Here is a 25,800-nt window from a genome sequence, read left to right as displayed (position 1 = left end):
AATAATTCATATTAGAACAGGAACAAGGATCAGAGAGAATCCTGATAATTACACAAATGAAGTATTGTCTTCTTGACCAACCTGTCCTAATTTGATGCCCTTCAGATGTTGAACTGCAGCTCCCATTATCTCTGACCATTCACTATACTGGCTTGACCTGATGAGTCCAAAACTTATTGGCAGGTGGGGGAAACAGGATGGGAAAAGCTACTGTAGAAGGTTTCAGAGCCCAGTGTTTTCCTCTCTTCTCCTGCCCCACCTCTGAAGTTTGACACAACAGTTTGCCTAGGGACATGGAGACCTCACTTCTTTCTCCAGGGTGGTGACAGGTCATGACTCAGGCCTCCTGAATCTGGTGTAGACTTGACATTGGTATTTTTGGGCTGGCAGGATTTTGCTTGGAGTACCACAGTGTTCCCAACCCTACTAGCAGCCTTGGAAATGGATTGATGTCCCCGTCTCCACCCTAGTGCACTACTTTCAGTTGTTAGGTGTGCACATCCTGGAAGGATCATAGGTTCATAGGAAGACACTGTATACCAGGGTATTTTATGACTGGTGGGGTGGACGGCAGGGAGACCAGAAGTAGATGGAACCAGAGCTAATGGGAGGCACTTCCACACTGCTCACTGCATCATCATCATCATCATCATTTATTATTTATATGCTGCCCGTCTGACTGTGTTGCGCCAGCCACTCTGAGAGGCATACAACAAATTAAAACATCAAGCACAGTAAAGCATCAAACATTAAAAACTTCCCTATACAGTGGTACCTCAGGTTACATACACTTCAGGTTACAGACTCCGCTAACTCAAAAATAGTACCTCAGGTTAAGAACTTTGCTTCAGGATGAAAACAGAAATCATGCTCCAGCAGCGTGGCGGCAGCAGGAAGCCCCATTAGCTAAAGTGGTGCTTCAGGTTAAGAACAGACCTCCAGAACGAATTAGGTACTTAACCCGAGGTACCACTGTACAGGGCTGCCTTCAATGTCTTCTTAAAAGTCATATAGTTATTTATTTCATTGACATATGGTGGGAGGGCATTATCATATCACATTCTTTTCTGCAAACAGTCCTGGGGCGAGGGGTGGGGATAGAATGGTTTGTTGCACAAGAGCACCAAATCCACTTTAATTGTGCAACCTGAATTGGCTGGTATACGACTGAATACAGCAGGCATAGGCAAACTCAGCCCTCCAGATGTTTTGGGACTACAACTCCCATCATCCCTAGCTAACAGGACCAGTGGTCAGGAATGATGGGAGTTGTAGCCCCAAAACATCTGGATGGCTGAGTTTGCCTATGCCTGGAATAGAACCTGCAAAACAGCAACTTTCTGGAGCAGTCCTGGATTTGTCTATCTCAGTCCTGTAAGCTCAGACTGACAGTGGCTCTCCAGTAGATGCAGATCTTTTTCATTACCTTATTCTTTCATAATCAGAGGTTATAAAACCCCAGGATTAAACCTGGGACCTTCTTTATGCATAGCATGTGATCCGTCGCCAAGACCCCTAATTATAGAGGCAGGAGAGCAGGCCTATAGCTTTCCTACTTAATATAGCTGGAGATGCCAGGAATTGAAGCTACAGTCTACCTTACTTTATGGAGTCTCCTTGATAGGAGGCTGGGAGGCATGACCGAAGAGCCTCCATTCTATACAAACTTGAGTATATTAAAATAAAAAACCTCCACAGGGAAATCCTCCTTTGCCTCTGGACGATGCAATATTAATGAGAGATCGTTTTCATAACACATGGCACAACAGGTTGCCAGTGGTTTCTTATAAAATGTATTTCTCTCTCTCTCTCTCTGAGTGGAATGTGTATTTTTTAAAAATGGAAATGTAATGTCACTTTAATTATTGATAGCTAGAAATACACGTCCACTGTGTGTCCGCAGATAGTTTAAATTGTTTCAAATGGGCTGTTCCCATGCTAGTCTGGGCTGCATTTTTGCTTCATTAATACTGCATAAAGGAGCACTCCATGGGAAAGATGGCAGCCGACCAGTGGTTCGCACAAAAGGCGCTAGAGAGAAGCGAGCCTGGAATCTGCCTTCCATCTCCTGAAGGTGGATCGCCCTGGACCTTTTATTGACAACAGATTGCTTGGTGCTTTCCCCCCAGAGTTTATTATCATGCTTACCATTTGGTTTCTGTTGGTTTCTCGCTTTTCCCCGTCCTGAGTTCAGTTCTCCCCATTTCCACACCAGTTTGCAGATTGATTTTTAAATACCCCTCATGAAAATTTATCTGTATGTTAATATGAAATTCTCCTAATGCACACATTTTTGTATGCAGTTTTCCCTAATACACATGATTTTGCCAAGCAGCCCCACCCCCCAATATAATGCATTTTTGTATAGCATGTTTGCTAATACATGCCTCTTTGTGTACACCAGACCATGGTATGTGTATGTTTATGCATACCACTTGGCTGTAGAACTGCATGAGAAAACCACAAAGTGCATATTTCATATGACAGCTGTGTTTTCTTTTGTGTATTGTTTCAGGAAGTGCAAATTAGGTTGGTTTGCCTTTGAACGTGAACTGAATATATATCCCCCCCCCCCCACTCCTTACCTGAGACTGACTCTTTATTCTGATTAGTCACTCAGGACGGAAGGCTGGAATAAAACAGCGCAAGACTTACTTAGTGTTTTCTGCTTAAGCCACTTTGAGCCAGGACGGGTATGAGTCACAAGCATCTCATACCCCCAGGCTCCCTTTTTGTGGAGAAATGCAATTGTCATGGTTTGTAGGTGTGTGTATGTGTGTGTCAGAGAAAGGGGGGGAAAGAGAAAGAGACAGAAAGTTGGAGTGTATGCCTTTTGAAAGGATATGTGATAGGCATCTTCAAATACAGTGGTACCTCTGGTTGCAAATGGGATCCATTCCAGAGGCCTGTTTGCAACCTAAAAGAACACAACATGCGTCTGCGCACGCGCGGGTTGTATTCTTTGCACATGCGCGTGATGTCATTTTGTGTGTCTGCGCATGTGCAAGTGGCGAAACCCGGAAGTAATCTTTTCCAGTACTTTTGGGTTGCCGCGGGATGCAACCTGAAAACGTGCAACCTGAAGCAAACGTAACATGAGGTATGACTGTACATAAAGGACTGTCGTATGGAAGATGAAGCAAGCTTGTTTACTCCTGCTTGGGGGGGGGGGGGGTAAGACCCAAACCAATGACTTCAAAATACAATAAAGGAGATTCCAACTAAACCTCAGGAGGAACTTTCTGATGGTAAGAGCTCTTTGACAGTGGAATGGACTCCCTCAGAAGATGGTGGCCTCCCCTTCACTGGAGGAGAATCATATGATTCTATGATCCCCAGTGTGTCTGTGTGTAGTTATTAATTCTTTATTTGGTGCCATCAGTCAGCATGGTGCTTACAGCGTTCAAGAGGGCATGCTCCCTGTCCCGAAGAGCGTATAGTTTCAAATTCAGTACAAGGGACATAACAGAGGAATGGAGGTGGAGGCAAGGGCAAACAATGAAGCTTGTTTCAGTTGCATGTGCTTAGACCAGGGGTGGGCAACCTAAGGCCCATGGGCCACAAGCGGCCCATGGGGGTTTTTTAACTGGCCCATGGACCCCTGCCACCTGCTCGGGGACCCCCGCTGTCCACTCAGTCGGCTTCTGTGCACCGCGCTAAACCGGTGCAGAACAGAGCGGGAACTGGCTTCTGTGATGCTGGCCGGCTTCCCATTGGCTGCAGGAGCTTCCTGCAGCCAATGGGAAGCTGCGCATGCCTCCTCCGCACCGGAACGAGTGTCGAAAATAGTGTTTGTGCATGCGTGTGTGCACGCACACTCCGGCCCGCCGCGGTATCTGCGGGACCGTGTACCGGCTCAAGCCACAAAAACTTTGCCGACACCTGGCTTAGACTTAGTTACAGTCAGAGTTATAGTAAGGCATGAGATCTAAGAGGGCTGTGCTACGGGCTTTGGAGGAGGGATCTCAAGAGTGTTCTGTGGGGTAGTTCAAAGTATGTGGAGGAGCAAGGAAGAAAATGCCATTTGACAGAGCAAGAGACCTTCGATGAATGGAAGGTGGTGAAGTTTCAAGAGTGAAGATATAAAAGCAGGGAGGGATACATAAAAGAAGACAAATAAGTGCGATGAAAGCCATGTAGGGCCTTGAGTTGTTATGGAGACAAGGTTTGTGAGAAAGGCCAAGTAACGTGTAATCTGTTCCAATTAATTTTTTTAGGACTTTATGCTCTAACTATAAAAACTTAAATTTGGACTGGTAATGTGTAGGAAGCCAGTGCAATCCCCAGATTGTTGGTGGCAAGGGGGAAAATAGGTAAAAGGAGAATTCCTGGATGCCTAGATCCAAGCTTGGGGCAAGTACTTTTTGGTGAGATTTAAAATAACAAAATACGCAGCAAAATGAAGCTTGGAAATATAGGCTGTTAGACTTATAGAATGGCCCATTCTAAGTTCCTTCCAAAGTCCCCCTCTTCCCTTTGCACAGAAAAAGAAACCCCACACACATTTAGTAAGTTAAAAATTATATACTTACAAACTCTCCTATGTGCATTTCAGAAGAAGTTTCATAGGCAATAAGGCTTGGCTAAGTTACAAACTGGTGAAAGTTCCTAAATTATTGGTATAGGAACTCAATAGTGGCTTGTTAGAGCCATGTGGTCTGAGCTTGAAGCAACCAGCTCAGATCTGTTTACACAGAGCATTTCTCAGCCAGTGCTTTTTTTCAGGGAGTACTCAAGGGTATGCAGTACCAGCACCTCTTGTTGTTGTTGTTAAAAATTGTGGCACTTAATGTAACAACTTCATGGCGAGTACCAGCACCTATTTTTCTAGGGGGGAAATCATTGACTGAGGGTGAACAAAGGCCTTGATTATCTTCCTCCCAAAGTGAAGGGGAGTGACCTAGTCAAGCCGTGAAAGGTATTAATCCCATTGTGTGTTAATCAGATTTAAGCCTGTTGGTTATGTGAGACTGGTTATCCCACAGACATTATGTACAAAAGGTGTGCTGCTGCATTCTGCAGTAGTTGCAGCTTTCAGACAAAACATAGTGCAATAATCCAGTCACATGGCTACTAATGCATGGGCCAATGTAGTTAAGCAAAGCTAGATAAAAAAGCAGGGTTGTACCCAATCCCAAGTTGTACTCAGAGTAGATCTACTGAAATTAATGGACATAATTGACTTAGGTCCAGTCATTTCATTGGATCAACTCTAAGCAAAGCTTATTCAGGCTCACATTATCAAAAAATGATTGCTTTTGTTTTTAAAACAACTTTATTTGGACTTCATAAAACACAGGTGCAACATAAGAAAATCTTGATTTCTATTTGCACCTGCTTGAATCTTAGCTTTCCTGTAATTAATGAAAAGTCACTAGTTTACAAAGAAGAAAAATATTATAAGTTTAGACGGGTGGGCAGGCTTGATACTTGAAGAGCTCTGAAATAAGAAATACTTCGTGTCAATGCAAGAAAATGATGCATTACTTGTTTCAGAACTTTAACATCACTTCGTTAGAAAATGCAGTCCTAGTAACATATTAAATTAAAGTTGCTTTTTGCAGATATGATTCATCTCAGAAATAAAGAAGCTTCATAAATAAGGAAGCCATTCCTTGAAATAAGGAACCAGGTTGGAAAAGCCCAGATGTGGGGATCTGAGTAATTACACCCACCCACTCACCAGCTAATTAGATTGAAGGATAGCAAGGCCATATATTAGAATTGGGTGGTGACAAGTTCCTACAAAACAGGTGGTGTGAGGCAAAATTGGGGGGGGTGCCCCTGCTTTTCACACCGAAATAGTCTCCCCCTGCTATTTTTTCTCTTTTTGGGGGGGCGGAAATGTCTGTAGGGAAGCAGGGTTCAGCACCTCCTCCTGTCCATTATTTCTTGCTTTAAATGGTTCCCTTGCATTCTCCATGTTGGTGTGACTCACATTCTACTGCACAGTTATATGTAGTTTGTTTTGGGGGGAGCCCACACCAGTGTACATTCAGTAAACTGGTTTCAAAAAGATGGTGCAGGTAGCAAAGTGTTCACCTGTGTCAAATGCAAGCTTTAGAACATGGGTAGTCAAACTAAGGCCCGGGGGCCGAATCCGGCCCAATCGCCTTCTAAATCCGGCCTGCGGGCGGTTTGGAATCAGCATGTTTTTAACATGCGTAGAATGTGTGCTTTTATTTAAAATGCATCTCTGGGTTATTTGTGGGGCATAGGAATTCATTCATATATATTTTTCGAAATATAGTCTGCCCCCCCCCCCAAAGTCTGAGGGACAGTGGACCGGCCCCCTGCTGAAAACGTTTGCTGACCCCTGCTTTAGAACAAGCACGCAAACAGACCACCTCTACCAAATGTTAACAGTATATGAATTGGTGCCAAAAACCCAAACCGGAACATTTGTGGTACGAAAAGTTGCAAGATTTCAGCAGGAAGTAGCACTAAGTGCACTGATAGGAATTAAAGCCATATGACCGCCCCAATTTTTTTGCAGACGCAAACAGTATCAAACGTGGGTTCACGTCTAACTACCTCAATACCATCATGAGCACAAATCATCACGAATGCACAACAAATGGAGGGGCCCTGTGAATATTTTATTTATGGGTGTCCCCCTAAAAGTAGGCTGATATTCATGTTTTTCATGGAAACATGAGTAAAGAATGGTCTGGCTAGGAAGGAAGACATCGGCAACAAGCCATATTCCTTGTTTGTACTTGAGTAAATGCAGGGCTCTGTTTTCCTTGAATGACCACCACTTGCATACGTCTGTTTTACCCCCTCAGTTGCTGGTCTGAATCTGTCCCAGAGTTGCTCCTTACTGGAGACACAGCTCTATACTGAAAGTGGAAGGACATCAGGGAAGACAAGGCACCCAGAATGCACAGCTCTCGTTGTCTCTACATGCCTGGCTTACTTGGACAGTGAGCTGCAGAAGGGAGTCAAATGTCATCTTCCTTTTGCTTCTTCCAGTGTTTAAATAACACTGAAATGTTTTTTTGTTATTCAAGTACAGTTTGTGTCAGGGAGAGTTGGTTCCAGCCTTCCCTATCTTTTCTGACAGCAGTCATCTCATTGGCCCATGTTTTGGCTATTGGAGCTGTCCTCAACTGGACATGCTTTACGTAAGAACCTAAGAACTCTGCCTGATGAGGCCAAAGACCCATCTAAGTACAGCATCCTTGTTACCTTAGTGGCCAAATAGATGCCTTTGGGACGCCCACAGACAAGACCTGGGTGCAGTTGTGATTCCCAACAGCTGGCATTCAGGAGCACACTTTGCCACACTTCAGCACCCCATAGAAACTATGCTTGGGGGTTCTTTGTACAGGCCAAATGCACACTCCCTTTCACTGTGATGTCTGTCTCCTAGTTAAGAATGTCAGATGAGTCCTTCTAGATCTAGTCCAGCTTCCTGTTCTCATGGTGTCCAAACACCTACGGGAAGCTCACAAGCAGAACTTGAATGCAATGGCACTCTTCCTACTTATGACACCCAGCACCACTTGAAGGGATAAAAGCTTTTTCTTTTTCTTTTTAACAAAGGAGCGTTGTGGAATGCGGTATTAGAGCAGCAATCAAATGCACAAACCTTTTCAGGGGAACTTTCGGTCTGGCTATCCTTATCCAACCTTCCAGTTTGTGTGTGTATGTGTGTGCCTTCATCCCCATCTGTTGATGCTGTTAGGTTGATATAAAGGAAGTGCTGGATGGAACGGAAGACGAAGGACAGGGAGAATATGTAACACGCTGATTCTCTAGACACCCCACCCCTTGATGATTCCATTTTGGAGCTTTCGTGTAGGCTGCTTTGGTCTTCCTCACCAGTCAGAGCTGAAATGACCCTGCTTTAGCCAGTCAGTCATTCTGCTCTTTCTTTTCTACCCTTTCAAAAATAATCTGTGATAGATTATTTAGGTTCTTGGGTGGTTCTGCATGTCTCATCTTCACACCCTTTGTTTTATTGTTTCTCATCTTCACACCCTTTGTTTTATAGTTTGTCGGCATGTTGTATCTACCCAGACCCAAATGCTTTGTTAGATTGACAATGCTTTCAGTAGTAACATCTCTTGAGCTAAAAGCAAAATTAATTTGGGGTGTATGTGTCATCATCACCCCAACAACTGACCGGGCTGTCTGGAGCTGATGGGTCAGTGTTGCAGTTTAGCACTATCTACCTGGAGGGCTCCAAGATGGCTATCCCCGTTGTAATGAATATGAACAAGACGGCAGATCCATGTGATGCTGGCAGGTGTCAGGGAATCTGATCCCACCCACGATAGGCTGCCAGGAATAGATAGACAAGGTCTTTTATTCAATATTCACAGAGAGAGGCTTAGAAATGCAGCCTTGGAGTAATGACGATGCTCTGAGTAATCACCACCACCCCTTCTCTCCTCAATCGTCAACAGCACCACCCACCTTACGGTGGCCATTTAGGGCCATTTGTCTCCAAGCCCTTTGCTCTCCTACTTTTATTGCTCGCCGGGTTCTGGGAGAAGGGGGGGGTCTGGAATGCTTTCTAGTGATAACATGTCAGCCAGCTGCTCCGGCTCTGCCTCCCCCTCCTCCTCTCCTATCTTTGCCTCTCATCTACCTCTGAGCTATGACCTCCTGCAAACCACTGTTGTAAAACTATACTGTCTTCCTCTTCTCTGGAAGGTTCAGGCTGCGGAGGCAGTCTTCACCATTCCTCCTCTGCCCAGTCCCTGACAGATGCTGGATTTCTTGCAGTCATGGCAATTGAAGCTGGCTTTTAAATATTTTATCAATGTTAACTCAATATGTGAATGAATAAAAGTTGTAGTATATTGAGGACCATCTGGTGATATCTTTCTTTCTTTCTTTCTTTCTTTCTTTCTTTCTTTCTTTCTTTCTTTCTTTCTTTCTTTCTTTCTTTTCTGTTCTTCTCTACTTTTCTTCTGCCCTTCCATCTTTCTTCTTCTTTTCCACACTTTAAATTAACTCTTGTTGTGTTTATGGAGATAGATGTGTGTGCCTAAATGTATGAAAGGTTCAAAGTATCTTAACAGGGAGGAGCTTCTTTATGGAAGAAGATCAGAGCTGTAAAAGATGGATAGAAAAACCTTGCATGTTTTCTGCTGATTGACGTGTTTGCATTACAATTAATAATCTCAAAAATAAAAAAGGAGGAAGCTAGCTGGTTCATTGTAGTGTGAAGTTTCCTAGGTAATACTCTGCTTTATCAGATTTGTGATGTTGATTTGTGAAGGTTGATGGGTTATGGCTTTGTGGAAGAAAAGAAAACAATTTAACAAGGCGGAAACCAAAGGCTGTGTTGCCTTGGCGCAGAATTTATTTTCTTTTTAGCACACTGTGTATACATCCCTGACTGGAGATAACAAGAATGCAAAGACCACATTCTGGTAGCTGGGGGGCAAACAGGAATAAAATGCATAATCTGAATATTTACTGGTGCAACAAAGCATGAATGCTAAGCAATTTCTGCAGCAACAAATGGGAGGCAATTATATTTTACAGCCCTAGAACCACACATAACCCCTGATTTAAACATAGGAATCACAGCCAGGTTTGCTAACAAACTCAAAAGTTCTTGTGTCTTAAGTGGCCTCCAACCTTTTTGATGGTAACACAGGAGAAGGGAGGTGCCTAAAAACCTGAAATCTGTTTCTTTCCCCCATCCTCAAGTTTGATATGTTTTCCTTTCTTTTACATGTAAATAGAAAACTTTCTGTGGAAAGAGTTAAAGAACTGGGGAGGGGGGTGTTGATTCCCCCCCCACCCCATGTCACTGTTTTTATTTAACACAAGTAAAAGCAGACTCCTCATCCCTACTCGCTCCAGAGTGATGGTGAGAGGCTGGGGCCTACATGCCTCCACCCATTTACATGTGGAATTTCCGCACCTAAAGAGGGCTTAGCTTGGGCTTTCTACATACTATGCACCCCCCCTCCCAAGAATCCTGGGAACTGTAGTTTGTTAAAGATCCTGGAATTTGCAGCTCTATTAGGGCTAAACTACAGTTCCCAGAGGATGTGGTTGGTGCTGTGGTCTAAACCACAGAGACTAGGGCTGGCCAATTGGAAGGTCGGCGGTTCGAATCCCCGCAATGGGGTGAGCTCCCGTTGCTCGGTCCCTGCTCCTGCCAACCTAGCAGTTCGAAAGCATACCAGTGCAAGTAGATAAATAGGTACCACTCCAGCAGGAAGGTAAACGGTGTTTCTGTGCGCTGCTCTGGTTCGCCAGAAGCGGCTTAGTCATGCTGGACACATGACCCGGAAGCTGTATGCCGGCTCCCTCGGCCTATAGAGCGAGATAAGCGTGCAACCCCAGAGTCGTCCGCGACTGAACCTAACAGTCAGGGGTGCCTTTACCTTTACAGTTCCCAGGATTTGGGGGGGGGTATGCTATAACTGCACTTTCACTGAATGGTGTGTTTGCAGCCTTGGACTGAGATCAAAAACTAGATTTGCCTTTTATCTCCCTTGGGTCCCTCTGATTCCTGTGGCTTCCTGACTCACAGGCATCAAAGCAGGGCTGACTCTAAATTTTGAGGGAGCTCTCAGTAAACTGCCCTCTGTTAATCTCCTTTAACTCTGCGTACATTGCGGCTCAGAAGTGGCAGGCATCGGAAGGACGCCAATGGAGCAGACATGACATAGCATCAAGGGGATTGTGGGGAAACTTAACTGGCAACTCCCAGAACCTCTTGAGGAGAAACCTTGTCTGGGGCATTGTGGGAAATGAAAATGGCCACTCCTAAACTCAGCTGCCTGGTGTGTGTTGTGGGGGAGGAAGGCTGAAATGGGGACCCAAGGCAGGTATCAGTGTTGGGCCTGGTCAGGTTGTGGGGTACTCCTTCCTGTTTCTTGGCCCCATGTGGGGGACCTGTGGCCCTACTGATGTTGCTGAATTACGTACAACTGGTCTATGCTTGGAATTGTAGGAAAACAACTTTTGGAGGGCCAAAGGCTCCCTATTTCTGCTCTTAGTTCTTTTGTGAAGTCTTTAAAAAAAAAAGTTCAGACCACCTTTCGCCTTTGCTTATCCTTCCCTCTTTCCCTCAATCTTACCAATTAAGCATATCTCAGATCCATTTATTATTACATTGTATTTTTACGCCATGTAATTTGAGCACATCTTTTGATCCAGGGAGAATCTGAACTCTGTAGGTCAGAAGGGGGCTAATCAGGGTTGAAAAGAACCTCTGCTGAGACTAACCATCAGAATAGACAGGGCTACATGGTTCAGTCATCTTGACTACTTCTTTTTTGTAAGGAGTTCTTAAATTCTTCTCAAAGCTTTGTCTACTCTGTTTCCTTTCCTCGCTTCTGACATCCCTGTCCTCTTCCTGGACCATTTTAACATGGCTTCCTAGCACTCAGCTCACAGTTCATATGACATTGTGTAGGTTTTTGTTTCCCTCCTTTGCCAACTGACCCCTCACTTCCTTCCAGAACTGAAATTGTTTAATGCTCTAAAACCTTTACCCTCAGAAGTTAGCACATCCAAAGAATATTCCATTACAGCCAATAGCAGGAGAAAGTGGAGCTTTAAGAAGACATGCATATTTTTGTTGTATATAAGTGCCCACATTTCGCTGCCCTGCATTTGAGTCTCCAGGGCTCATTGTTTCATTGATCTTGTTGTTTGTGACTTATTGATGTTTATTCTTTGTTCTGTCCCCCCCCCCCCCTTTGTCTCCCCTCTCCTTTCGGTGCCTGCAGCAAACACTGGAGATGAACCTCACCAACCTCGTTAAACGCAATAGCGAACTAGAAAATCAGATGGCCAAACTGATACAGATCTGCCAGCAGGTGGAGGTATGTGTTGGTTGCAAATTCGCGATGGTGAGGGCATGTTGGTGTGTCTTGTATGTGTGTTGGGGATCAGGTGGGAGAGCAGTTGCTGGGGGGGGGGGGGGAGATAAAACTACACTGTAGGCCACTCACCAAACTTCCTGCAGTGTGATGCAAGATTATGAAGCGGCACCCTTCGAAGCTGATTCCACCATCATGGACAACTGTTGAACATATTCCGAGTAACCCAGGGTGTAAGGTCAGCACCTTTGCTGAAGCTTAGCAGGTCTGTTCAATGTCTGGATGGACCTGTGCCTCGCTTCAGGTTCCATTATGGAAGAGTAAGTAAATATATAAAATAAAACAAAACAACCCACATGCTGCAAGTCCAGCTGCTGTGAATCAGCATGGGGGGGGCGCCCTCATCCAGGGATGGTCCATGGGCTTTCCTCTCCTTTCAGGGAGAGAGCAGCAAATGTAGAACAGGAAGAGAAGGCGAAAGTTTGCCTGCTCTGCAGTTGTAGAGCTGCTGCTCTGCTCCTACCATTGCTGGCGGTCCCTTATGTAAATATGTTACGTTTATATCTCCTCCTTTGCTCCAGGGAGCTCAGGGTAGAAGTTACGTTTCTCACAACAACCCTGCAGAGTACACTAGGGACCTTGGCATGCAAAGTTGTGCTACCAACAGACGCGAGAAGCAGAACCTTCCCTTCTATACAGTGTGTAGGCTTAGATGGGAGTGGAAGTTGGTTAGACAGCAAGGCAAGAGGGAAGCAGCAGCATGCGAAGCAGGAAGGGAGGAAAGAGGAAATTCTTACTCTTTATTAAATTTCTATCCCACCCTTCCTCCCAAAGGAGCCCAAGGCAGCAGACAGTAAAGCAGCAAAACAATGCAATTTAAAATAAAATATGGACATGATAAGAACATCTTAAAAATTTTATTATTATAGTAAACTTGGAACTTGCACCGCTTTCACTTACAAGATCTCAGGTTTACGGGGGTGAGGTGGGGGAACAAATGCATAAATGGAGAGTGGGTATCATTGGCCTTGGGAAGGAGGTGTGAGGGCTCTGGGAGGCAGCCTCTGAAAGCCTTTATGTCTCAGAAGATGCCAATCAGGCACCTTTTGTTTGGTTTTCTAAGGGTGTCTTGTCTCCTCTACCACATGCCTTTTCTAGCTGCTCCCAGCCCTCTCATTACACCCTGTAAAAACCAGATGCCAACAGATTAATACTTCCCTGTAGCTATTAAGCGGCAAGAGCCATGACTTCATCAACAATGAACCCTCATCTAGTACATCTGAAGGCAAGAGAGCACTTTAATGCTGTACTATTTCCAAAGGCAGAACAATTAATAGTGAATTAGTTCGCTGCTTTGTTTACCAAGGCAGTACACTGGGAGAAGCCATAGCAATTAGTTTCTTCTTAATGGGCTATTGATTTTCAGTTACTAAATTAAGAAGCGGTTCCTTGAACAAGCTTCTTCTTCTTCTTCTTCTTTTTAATAATGGAAGTAGAGATACTGATCTATTGCAGTGGAATCCAATTTGATAACTGGTTATTTAGTTTACTTGAATTAGTTTCCTCTGGAGAAGCCACCTTCCCCATATCTGCATGCACACCCACTGGTTATCTTCCTAACAAGGCCAGCCCAACCATTAAGCAGGGTGAGGCGGCTGCTTCAAGTGGCAGATACTTGGGTGTGGGATAGGTGGGAAGGAGAGGTGCTAGAGAAAAAAGGCAAGTAAGAGGTGACATAATAGATGTTCATAAAAGCATACATAGCATCAAGAAAGTGGATAGAGAAAATATATACAGTGGGCGCTCAGGTTGCCAATGTGATCCGTGCGGGAAGCACATTCGCAACCCACAGCGTCCACAACCCACAGCGCCGCGTCTGCACACGCACGGGTCACGATTTAGCGCTTCTGCACAGGCGCTGAAACCCAGAAGTAACCCGTTCCGGTACTTCCGGGTTTGGCGCGGTGGGCAACCCGAAATCGCACAACCCGAAGCATCTGTAACTGGAGGTATATCAAATGAATCTGCGCTGTGATCTTGCTTGTTCAGTGACCTTTGGTTGTGAAGCAGTTTATAAACCTGCAAATAAATAAATAAAGTAAGTAAGTAGCCTGTGGTCCAGTGGTCAGCCACTGGTCAGTTTCCAGTAGGCTACCCAATGCCTGTTAGTTGCTAGGGCTGTAGTAAAAAAATGCTCTTTGTCTGATCCTCCTTAGAAGGATGAGGAATCTGTTGCCCTCCAGATGTTACTGGACTCCAGCTCCCATCATCCCTGACCATTGGGCCATGCTGCCTGGATCTGATGGAGTTGAGTCTGGAGGGCCCCACAGGTTCTATGCCAAGGGCATGTGTACACATGATCACTTTAACAGAGACCAATGATACTTTAACTGTCAAGAGACCCAGAGTCTTCATTTTCACTTTGTAAATTTTAAAAAACAGTTGGCAGATAGTGGGCTGATCAACATGATTCCACATTTCTCTCTTCCCAAATCCTTCCTCAGAACACACCTTTCCTGAAAAGTTTTTGTCGTGACCAATTAATCCTTCTTCCCAACAGGAACAAAAACCACAATACATTCTAACCTAGTTTGATCCCATTTTGCCTTCTCCTTTGTTGTTGTTGTTTATTGTCAACATTTAAATTTTAAGGTCCTGCTGTTCCACTTCTAACCTACCCAATAACTGGGGTAGTAAGTATCCCTCTGGATGTTGTTGGACTACAACTCCCATCATCCCATATCACTGGCCATGCTGGCAGGGGTTGATGGGATTTGGAGTCCAGCAGCAAAAACCTTGTCTTCCCTTGCCCTATAAAGCTCAATGTGCAATGATAGCACTGTTAAAATAACACCTAGGGATTGTCACACAATTAAAGAAATCTTAAATCAGTTTGGTTGTGGGTATTTTGATGATTTACATACAGCAGGGCAAAACTGATAGTTCTGAAGATAGCATACTTTTTAAACAATGCACATATTTGTTTCAGTCAAGATCCTATTAGCAGAGGCATTGCATGTTCTCTTTAGCACAGGACAGAACTCTCCTTAAAATGATACTTGTTCTACATGCAGCTTTATAAGTTGTATTAAAAAAAATAAATAAATATTTTTTTAATCAGGATGCCTTTTTAGTTGGTCAAAAAGCTGTTAATCTAATGGATTAATCAACCTAAATTGCAGTTTTCAGCTCATTTAACTGGGAGTAAGCCTCATTAAACACAGTTGGGCTTCTTTCTGGGTAAACACGTAAATAATGTAATTATTGCTGTCTTTACTCTTTTTGCATTTACTTCTGACTTCGCTGTTTACAATTCCCCACTTATAGTATGTACTATATCTGCAACTCACAATAGCACTTCATGCATCTGATGAAATGGGCTGTAGTTCACAAAACCTTATACCTCAATAAATGTGTTACGTGTTTGGCTATGTACGCGTTCCTGCCTTAAAATGCAGTTAGGGAATTACTTTTCTGAATTTGGATTGAAGCTGGCTTGGGAGAACACGCATCCAAATGCATCTGTATATTTCCTAAGAAACACCCAGGTAATTGCAGGATGGATATGGATTGCGACTCACGTTGTGTGTACACTGCTTCCCAAACCAGTGCTGGGAGTGCACTGGGTGCAAAATAAATGGGAGTACCACAAGACTCTTTGATGTCAGTGCTATCTCTGCCACCACTGCAGTTTTTACTGTCTCTGCCCACCACTGTCACTCCCTTGAGGAATGCCTTGTTCTTGTAAAGCAATGCCAGTCCCCTCGTAGTAAAAATCTCCCAGTTTCTGCCACTCTGTCCTCTGGGAAAGGATTTAATATTTGCAGCAATTTCGTTTTCAGACAAAGCTCGTCGTGGAAGAGGTATAAGTCTCATTTCCCCATCACCAACCCTCTCCAACTTCTCACCATAAAGTGGTCAAAACGTGTGTCCCTTCGGCAGGCTGTAAAGCTAAATACAGTAAATGAAATAATCGTTAAGTGCCAGCCCAAAGCAGGAGGGAAGGACTCGCAGTTTCAAATCTCACAAACGAATTTATTGGCCCCAAGAGGCTACTGACAGGAGGGCAGTTATGTGCCACTGAAGTGGTGTGGTTTATAGAAATATAAGGAAATGCCTTGTATTGAGCCAGCCTAGTGGCCTTTGGCAATGTTTCCCTTCTTATTTCAGTTTAACAAACCTTCTGTGCTATTTTAACTCCTGTGCACTGCCCACACTTAAATTCAGCTGCTCAGTTGCATTCCCCAACATGTATCTTCCAGGTGTAAAGTCCTTCGCGCTTTCTGTTTGTTTAATTATTATTTTTTTGAACATTTAAAGCATTTGGGGCTTTTTACTTTAGATAAAAGGCAAGCAACAGGCAACATCATAGTGTTGCATAAAATTATGCATTGCATGGGGAAAAGGGATAGATAAAGGTGTTACCCCCTCTCACATAATACTAGAATTTGTGGATATCCAATGAACCTGAATGTTGGAAGATTCGGGACAGATGAAAGGAAAGTACTTCACGCTTTCACATAGATAAAACTATAGAACTTCCTCGCATAGAAGGCAGTGATGACCACCAATTTGAGTGGCTGTAAAAGACTATGAGATAAATTCATGGAGGATAAGAATATCCTCCATGACAGCTGCAGCACCTGAAAGGTGTGCCCAGGGGTAAGCAAAATTGTGCCTTCCAAATGTTGCAGACTACAACTCCCTTCAGTCCCAGCTAGCTAAGGCCAATGGTCAGCCCTAAACATTTTGGGCCTCAATTATTTGTTAAGCTGTCTGCACTTGTACCATCCTGTGCTCATCCCCTAGATACATGGAGTTGGTGGCCATGAGAAACAGGACATTTGATGTCATGGCCCCGCAGTGTTAGGATTCCTTCCCTGTAGATTTGCAGTTGAGTTGCTAGACTCCAGACATTTGGAAGGTCTCTTTCAGTTGGCTTCCATTTAATAATTTCTCTTTTTCCCCTGGCTGCAGGTAGAATTGGTTATGGTATGTTTTAATGGCCAATGGGTTTTAAAATTTGGAATTGAATGGGTTTTTATTATTTAGTATTTTTTGTCATTCTTATGGGGTTTTTTGCATATTGGATGGGCATCACTCAGAGAGAAAAAGAGATGAGTAGAAGCAAGGAGAGAGGAAGACTTCAGAATCCCAGATAAAGGATCTGTAAGGTATAAGGCAGGGGTCTGCAACCTTTAAGACAAAAAGAGCCACTTGGACCCGTTTCTGAAGAGGAAAAAACTGGGAGCCACAAAACCATTACGACATTTAAAACAAATATATCTCTGGAGCCGCGATCTGACAGCGGGCGGGAAGGTGACGTCGAGACGGTGCGTGACTAACGCACGCACCGCCCCCATGCGACGTCACAGCCTGTACAGCGCCCGCCACAGTGGGGAGTGTCAGGGAGCACAATGCGCCTCCTCCCCTCGCTAGTATCCGCCTCCGGAGCCGCGGCAAAGGTGTAAAAGAGCCACATGCGGCTCCGGAGCCGCGGGTTGCAGACCCCTGGTATAAGGTTAAAGTCATAGACTTAGGAATCCAGGAGCTGGAAACCAGGAGCCAAGAGTTGTGCTGGGGAGTCAAGAGTTGAGGGACCAATTCAGGAGTCAGAGCCAAGCCAGAGTCAAAGAGCACATCAAAACACCATCACATCTAGGAAGACCATTGTTTCTCAAGCAAAGTCCTATCCCAGACGGGAAGTCTTATTATAGCCCTTCCTGTCCAGAAGGGTTCAATAGCCAACCTGGGTGGAGGGCACGGATCCAGAGGCTGAGAATACTTCAGTGCCTTAGGCTAGAAGATGCTTCTATCTGCGGTTCTGGGCATACTGGACAGGGCAGTTGTTCACAGAGGTACAGCAGTTTCTTTAAAACAGCCTCCTCTAACTAGGTGTCAGTAGTGGCTGGTACCCAGAGACAGGGAGGCAGCTGGTGTAACCAGAACCAAGGGAAGGCAATTAAACATTCAAGTTTCATCCCCATCCTCCTACACTTCTAAGTCAACATTGGGACTATGGTGGAGGAAGCTAACAGGCAATGCCACCTCTTGGTCTAGTTGCAAGTAAGACGCATGTGAGGACCAGCCGAGGGTGGACTGAGATTGGTGGGATGGTGCTCCATTTATACCAGTGGACCAATCCCCACTTCCAGTGCCCTCCAAATGTTTTTGACTACAACTCCCATCAGCCCCAGACAACACTTTAATATAGCCCAAAACACCTGGAGGAGAGCAAGTTGGCGGAAGGCTGTTTTAACATAAGATATTGCTGTTGCACTCTGCTGAGATATTGCTGTTGAATCTCTGCTGAGAGTCCAGGTGGTTACCCAAGACTGTTTTGTTAGAAAATCAAGGCACAGTGGTGCAGCCTCTTCCACCCAGCACACATTGTGTTCTCGCTCCATTCATCCTCTTCCCAAAAGGAAGACAGCCCAGGCTCCATGCAGCCACTCTTCTTTTTCCTTCAGCCTATGTCATGCAAGCTGGAATCCTAAACCCATCTCTGCCCACTGTAACCCTGGCAACTCACAGATTCTAGGGTCCTCCCTTGATGTGCTGAAGACTGGGTATCAACATCTTTGCATTTCTTAATGGCTTATGCCCAGGTGTTGCTCCAGCAGGAAAGGCCAGCTTAGTCTGCATTTCTACATTGCTAAAGCCAACACCTGTCATCTCACCTTAATGCTCAAAGCACTGATTAAGCCCCAGCGCCCAGGAGCCTGGAAGAGGTCAGGGTGCCCACAAACCCTTAACAGTATGTTGCACCAGGCTAAGGAACATTGGCTCACCTCTGGCCTGGCAGCTGAGCAAGATTTCAACCCTGGCTACTGCCACCCAGATTTCAACATTCTTGCCACTAAGACTTGCTGGTTCCTTCCATCTGTGGCTCCTGGTGTGTTTGTATGTGTATATACACGATCATACTGCTTCCTACTCAGCTGCTTTCCAAGCCACCTGTGAGATACATCTTCCTCCTGCTGAGGCATCATCTTCCAGTGGCTCTGAGTCCTGGGCCATGAACTGCCATTGAAAGCGGCTGCCGCACTTTGTGTTTCTGCTTACCCAGCAACTTGATCAAAAGCGAAGCAGATGAAAGGGATCCAAGCAGCCTTTTCCTCTCGTTAGTCTTGCTGAGAGGGCAGCCTAGCCAAAGGGGAAACAGTTCCCCCTCTTAACTGCTTCTGGCTTTTAGCTGTGCTTCTGAAGCTGTTTTCATTCTGGCAACAGTGCTAGCCCTTTGCTTTCCCGTGTCACTTGTGGCAGACAAAGAGAAGGGAAGGCTAGCGAGGTAGGATTGATTTGAGCATCAGAGTTCAACTCTGGAATCAGCTTTCCAGTGACAGGGTTTGCCCTCCAGACCACAAAACACTGTAGCATCTATAGCAGGGGTGGGGAAACTTTTTTCTGGGCAGCCCCCTAGAGGCTGCATGCCAGTAGTGAGTGAGGCCATAGGCAAAAGTGGACAGAGCAAAGAACATACTTTTCCTCTTTGTGCAATAAGGTCATTTTGACCCATTTTCACAGACCGTTCTCTATCCCCATCCAAGCAAGCAAGACCATTACCAGAGTTCAAAAGACACATTTCAGCCAGGCAGAAACACTCAAAAGGGGTACAAAACAGAACTGCTGAGGGGTATGGCCTGTGGAGAGGCCCAGGGGCCAGGCAGGCCTGAGGGCCACATTTGATTCCAGGAACTGAGACTCTCCATCACTGGTCTAAAGGACTGCTTACTCCAGGGATGTGCAACCTGAAGCCCTCTGCCTAATTTCCTAGGATGCTTGGCCTAATTGCAGAAGCAGAGAGTATAGGACGCTGCCATATATCAAGTCAGACCATTGATCCATCTAGCTTAGCACAGACTGGTAGTGACTCTCCAGGGTTCTCTCCTAGTTCTACCTGGAAATGCCAGATATTGAACTTGGGACCTTGCAAAAGAGATGCTCTGCCACTGTGTCACTGTCCTTCTGCACAGAGGTGATGGAGAGCCCTTTCTGAGAAGATACAGGGCCCATGCTGCTCATCAAGCATCACTTGAATATCTGGCTCTCCCTCTGCAAGTACTAGGCAGCCAAAGCTCTCTTTAGTCCTTAACATTTCATACTTCTGGGCACTTACATTGAAAGAGAGCGCATACATGCATGTTCCCCCGCTTCTTCCCATGCACCAGATGCTGCATGTTGCCTCAAGACCTATAAGGAGCACACCAAATGGGATTTGCTATTTTCTTTCAGTTGGGAAGTTTCAGAATCCCTTCCAACCCCGGGCTGCATTTTTCCATTTCATTTAGAAGCTTTAAGCTCTGCCAATCACGCCTTCCAGCCTGTGCAGCCAAGGAAATGCACATTTTCCGTCTTAGTGAGCTTGTATCTTGCCAGTTGTCGGATGCAAAGGCCTGAAAGCAAAGTTCTTAACCTGAGGTAATATTTCTGGGTTAGCGGAGTCTGCAACCTGAAGCGTCTGTAACCTGAAGCGTATGTAACCCGAGGTACCACTGTATCTCTGCTTCTGTGGTGGTGTAGTGGTGAAAACTAGGACCTGAGAGACTTGGGTTCTAATCCCTGCTCAGTCATGAAGCTAACTAGATGGCCTTGGGCCAGTCAGATTCTGTCAGCCTAGCCTACCTCACAGGGTTGTTATCAGGGTAAAAAGAAGAGAACCATATGTGCCACCTTGAGCCACTTGGAGGAAAGGTGCAATAACAGTTTAAAATAATTTAATTCTCTTATTTCCCCTACTGCTTTTTACCCGACAACCACACCTGACTTTGGATTTAGGCACCCTTTGCAGAGAAGGTGAAGCCTTAATGCCCAATCTGCTCCTTCTCTGTTCCATTGCGCAAAGCTATGCTATTATTTTTCTCCTGCCCCTTTTCTTCCTGCTTCCCCTCACCTGGTTTCCGTTCTTTGCTGCACCTTCTCTATTCCAGATTAGTATTGCCTTGGCATTAAATTTTTTGTCCACTGGTCAATTAAGCACAGCATATAATGAAAGGTCAGTGTGGGATTACTTCCTGATGCAAACAGAAGCTTCAAATGAGCAATTTTCATCAATACCACACTTAAGATTACTCCACTTCTCTGCCTGCTCCAGTCCCGATAATTATCAGCGTGTGAGTACACACAGCGGGCGCATGTTAAATTCAAAGATGCTTTTATTGTCATGGCATCAAGAAGTATTTTTTATTTGCACTGTGCGTTAAATCCCATTTGCCATTTTAAGGTTCATTCACTCCATTTGGACAGATCCTGTTGGAGCTCTTTGCAATACCACTTTATATTTACCAGCTTGAATAACTGGGTGTCATCAACAAACTTAGCCATGTTAATGCACACCTGCCGGGGTGTGTGTGTGTGTGTGTGTGTGTGTGTGGACTGTAGCTTAGTGGTAGAGCATCTGCCTTATAAGCAGAAGGCTGTGGGTTCAATTCTCAGCATCTCAAGACAGAACTAGGAATGATCACTGCCTGAAACCTTGGAGAATTGCAGCCTATCAGTGTAGACGCTACCAAGTTAATGGTCTGTCTTGGTTTAAGGCAGCTTCCTGTTTTCCTGCAGCTAATTTGGCTCCAAATGTGATGTCAGGAGCCATCCATGTTTTACCCATATAAAACTATGGCTTCCTAGCTGCCACTGAATCTCGAGCACCAGCAGAGAACATGCAAAGCTGTGCATGGGCTGGGACAGGGAACTTCACATATTCACATTTGAATAATAATTGTTGATAAATTGGAAAAAATAACCAGGAACATTATGTCTGGGAAACAGGGCCAATTAAGTGTAGTGGATGGAGTTTTGGACTTACTCCTGGGAGACCTGAGCAAACCATGAAGCTCACTGGGTGATCTCATGCCAGATGTTGTGTCTTGGATTAACCTATCTACAGGGCTGTTGGAAGGACAAAATGTAGGATAGAGACCAGGGATACCTCCTAAAAGCGATTGCTCCTAAAAATGTAATGAATGAATGAAATTTTCAGCAGTCATGTAAATGGGGTAGAAGAGGTTCGGACATGTCGCAGTGCACTTGTGTAATAGCCAGAACCATAGCCCACAGTGTTCATTAAGAAAACCCTCTCTTCTCTCACATTTTGCAGAAATGACTACAAAACAACAACAACAAAAATAACCTCTTTTGTGTAACTGCCTTCTCATTTCCCCTCAGCACTCAACTTTTGACAAGAAGACCAATGAAAAGCTGGCTAAGAGGCAAACTAAACATTACATAGCAATGTGTCTAACAAAGCACAAATTGATTTTCAATGAAAAGCAGCCATGGGGGAGTGCAGTTTTGAGCAGATTGGCAGTGGGGGACAAGGGGATGTTCCCAATGGCTCAAAATCTATTGCCCTGTGGGGGAAGATAGAAAGAACAGCCTAGAGAGTGGTCCCCTGTCTCACTTCTGCTGTTTGTATGGAAGGCCCCCGTAGAGGTCCATTTTATTGTGCATTCATGATATGTGGTCATGATGCTATTTGGGTCACTATTGGTGACTGCAACAGTTCTGGGGTAGTCACACTGCTTCATTTTCATTTAGTGCATATCCTGTAACTTCCTGTGACTTAACCATACCACAAAAGTTCTGGGTGGTGGTGTTGCCCCACTTTTTTTGCACTATCGCCCCTCCAGACACCAATAATATGGTAGCATTGGGAAAACCTTGAAGAACAAACTACCTGAAAAATCACATCTCCTTATACAAATCTTCCAGGGTGCTAAGGTCCTTGGGCAAGCACCTTCTCTTAATCCCACCAACATCAGCATCACTGTTGGTGGTGACACAGGAGAGAGCCTTCTCTGTGGCTGCTCCCATATTGTGGAATTCCTTCCCAAGAGAGTTTAGATGGCTCCCTCTTTGTTATCCTTTTGCCAGCAGGCTAAGACCTTCCTATTCAGACAGGCTTTTGAAAATGAAAGGTGCAGGCGGTGCTGATCACTGGGTTGCTGTCAGGGAAAACTGTATTTTAATTTCTGGTTCTAAATGTGTTCTGGTGTATTTTAATTATTGTTTTTATCTAGTTCATTTTTATTACTTTGCAGTTTATAATGTCATTTTTAAATGCTGTAAGCCGCCTTGAATCCCAGTTCGGGAGAAAGGAGGGATATAGATACATTAAATAAATAAGCAAGCAAGCAAACTAAAACAGAAATAATCCACCACGAATTCACTATTATTGTGTCAAGAATTTGTCGCAGGATGCACCAACAATAAAATAAGGGGTTCTTTGGTGGCCTCTGACTTCCCCGACTCCTGCCAAAGGGCTGCTCCAGAAGCACCTTGCCTCAAGGGGCAGAGAGAGCCCGGCTCTTTTCATTGTACCTCATCTTGCTGCTTTATTATACAGTTTTGATTGATGCTTTAAACATTCTTATAAAAAAAAATTATTTTAAAAAAAAGTACACTAAAAATTGATGTTAGGGTTGCTTGAAAAGCAGCTTATGAATACCTTAGATTTCATTTGTTTATTTGCCTTGCTAAATTTATATACCATTTTAGTGTTGTAAGACATCCTCAAAGTTGTAAGACATCCTCAAATGTTAAATAGAACATTTAAATTATCGATAAGAAACAGTTAAAATCACACGCAACTTCTACATAGCTGGATAGACTTACCTAAATAAAAATGGATTTCAGCAGGTGCAGCAAAAGTGTGTGTAGGGAGACAAAAGTTCAGGAACTTAGAAAGTGCAGTTACTGCCACACTAAGAAACTGACTTCGTGTAAGCCAGATGAATGTTTTGTGGCACCTGTAACAGTGCCGAATAAACAAATAAAATCACTCTCACACATACTTCTGGAATATACCACAGGGGTACCATTGCACAGCTTTGAGTGTGGAAAACAGCTAGTAGAGAAAAAGTGAAGAGTTCTCTCTCCCCCACCACTCCTCTGCTCAAAATAACCACCTCCTGAGCCTTATCTAGGGTGGCCATGAGTCCTGCTTTATTGAGGACAGTGCTCTGTTTGAAGAGCAGTCTGCTCCAAATCTGGTTTAAAAATAAAGAGTCTTGAAGTTCTCGATCAACAGCACCTGGACAGCAAACTGAGCAAGCAAAACAGGTCACCTGGTCAAAATCTTCGCCAATATGGTGAGATATGTTGTATTTCTATTTAAATTATAATTCTTCTAAATTTGCATCAATACATTTAAAATAAATACATGCAAATATCATCCAAATGTACACACTCTTTTCTCCTATTGATATATTCCTCTTTTGTGGTGATGCGTCAGTGGCAAGCCAAGGCTTATGTAGGCTGTTTGTTTCCCTAGCTGTCTGTTTGTCAATCCATTCCAAAAAGTGGGAGGAAGAGACTTTATCCCATGTAGCACTAAGTAACTCATTCCATTGGCACAAGGATTTCTCCCCTTTTTTATTAATAGTTTTAAACTGAATTTTCCAAAAAGGAAACAGAAACAATTGCAGTCAGAAAATACAAACTGAATAAATCAAGACAATGTGTACTATGCATGCGAGTTAGGGGGAGAAGGGGGGAATGGCTGGTGGCCCACCCCACCCCAGTACTCAGACATTCAAGCAAATAGCTTTGTATAAGAAGTCCATATATCTTCCCATTTTCCTGTGTTTACAGAAGGTCACCTCCTCATATGCTGCCAGCTGAGTCCTGTCCTCTGTGTGCTGCACAATCACAGCAGTAGGCTCTTTCTTGTTATCTTGAATGGTTAGCTGTTAGACCATGAGTGCTCTTAGAAACCAGTCCCTTAGAAGACAAGTTCCAAAGGACTAGTATGTAACTCAGTAGTGTAGTAACAGCTGTAAGGACTTATGCCCAGTTACCTTCCCTCCACTCTTTCCAGGCACAATCTGCACTTTAAAGCTCCTTGTCTGAGTACCCTTTTTTTTTCCTCCAGAGCTTTTACCATGGAAACTCGCACTTTAAATCTCAGTCAGTGCAAATGGCAATCTGCAGAAAACCCAAATTGACATTTGTTTTGATTGAGCACTAAAGAACAGGTTTTTGCAGGGAAAGTTCCAGGGCAAAAAAGGAACAATGCTCAGACACAGAACGTTTAAGCATGGACATGTGCCTGAAAGTAGCAGGGCAAATTGCAAGTGTGGATAAGCCCTAAATATCAAGGAGGTATCCAAATCCATATTTATGCTGCTGATGACTTCTAACCAAAAGACTGTGACTCTAGCAGAAGACCAAATCAACAATGATTCACACTTGTGCAGTAGAACTTCCTATCCCTGTACACGCACACAACCAGTCTGTTCTGGTTCCCCAGTACCAATCCTATGGAGCAGATTTGGAGAGTGGGTGAAAGTTCTGCTCAGCAAGCATAAATCCTTGCGCTAATAGAATGAGTACATTGGATAACACCTGAAGTCACGGCTTTCTTCCTTGAAGCATTTGCTCCATGAAGGCGAGAAACAAAATCCTGTTCCATTCTTCCCATTTGGCTTGTTTTTCGGCTAGGTGAACACAGCCATGCATGAGGCCAAACTGATGGAGGAGTGCGACGAGCTAATGGAGATCATCCGTCAGCGCAAGCAAGTGATTGCCGTCAAGATCAAAGAGACAAAGGTAGGACCATGCTGCCTAATTTACTGTTGCCCCTCTGCACTCTGGTATGACCTGTTACGTCACCCTTAATTCTGTGAACCATTTGCTTGTGTAATTAATTTCTTTATTTTTCAGTGGCTGTATATCTTTCGAAATTTCCCACTGAGATGGGAATAAAAGGCTGTGTATTCATCATCCAGAATTGACCTCCACAGTCATTTACGGACACATGGTTAAGACTTTTTTTCAGGGAAGACAATCTTCCTTGGCTATGAGTGTTCGCCAAAGAAGAAGAAGATACACCATACATGGCTTCCCCCAAAGAATCCTGGGGGCTGTAGTTTACCAATAACAGAGTTATTTTTTTTAAAATACAGTTCCCGGGATTCTTTAAATATATGGTGTGTACACAGCATTTCAGACTCATATTTAGGGAAGCAGATCTTTTCTATCAAACTTGCCTTTGATG

The 25,800-nt window shown here is 44.3% G+C and overlaps 1 protein-coding gene across 1 annotated transcript in view; it reads left to right on the top strand.

Moving 5' to 3' along the window:
* Nucleotides 1–25,800, top strand: part of MID2 (midline 2) — a 192,463-nt gene that overhangs the window by 129,883 nt on the left and 36,780 nt on the right. Inside the window, exons 3-4 of the mRNA XM_028714265.2 lie at nt 11,712–11,807; nt 25,245–25,352. Of these exons, the coding sequence (XP_028570098.1) occupies nt 11,712–11,807; nt 25,245–25,352 (204 nt within the window). The remainder of the gene's footprint in view (nt 1–11,711; nt 11,808–25,244; nt 25,353–25,800) is intronic.

Source organism: Podarcis muralis, chromosome Z (assembly GCF_964188315.1).
Source record: "Podarcis muralis chromosome Z, rPodMur119.hap1.1, whole genome shotgun sequence".
NCBI classification, from domain to species: domain Eukaryota; kingdom Metazoa; phylum Chordata; class Lepidosauria; order Squamata; family Lacertidae; genus Podarcis; species Podarcis muralis.
This window is presented reverse-complemented; position numbering and strand designations above follow the sequence as displayed.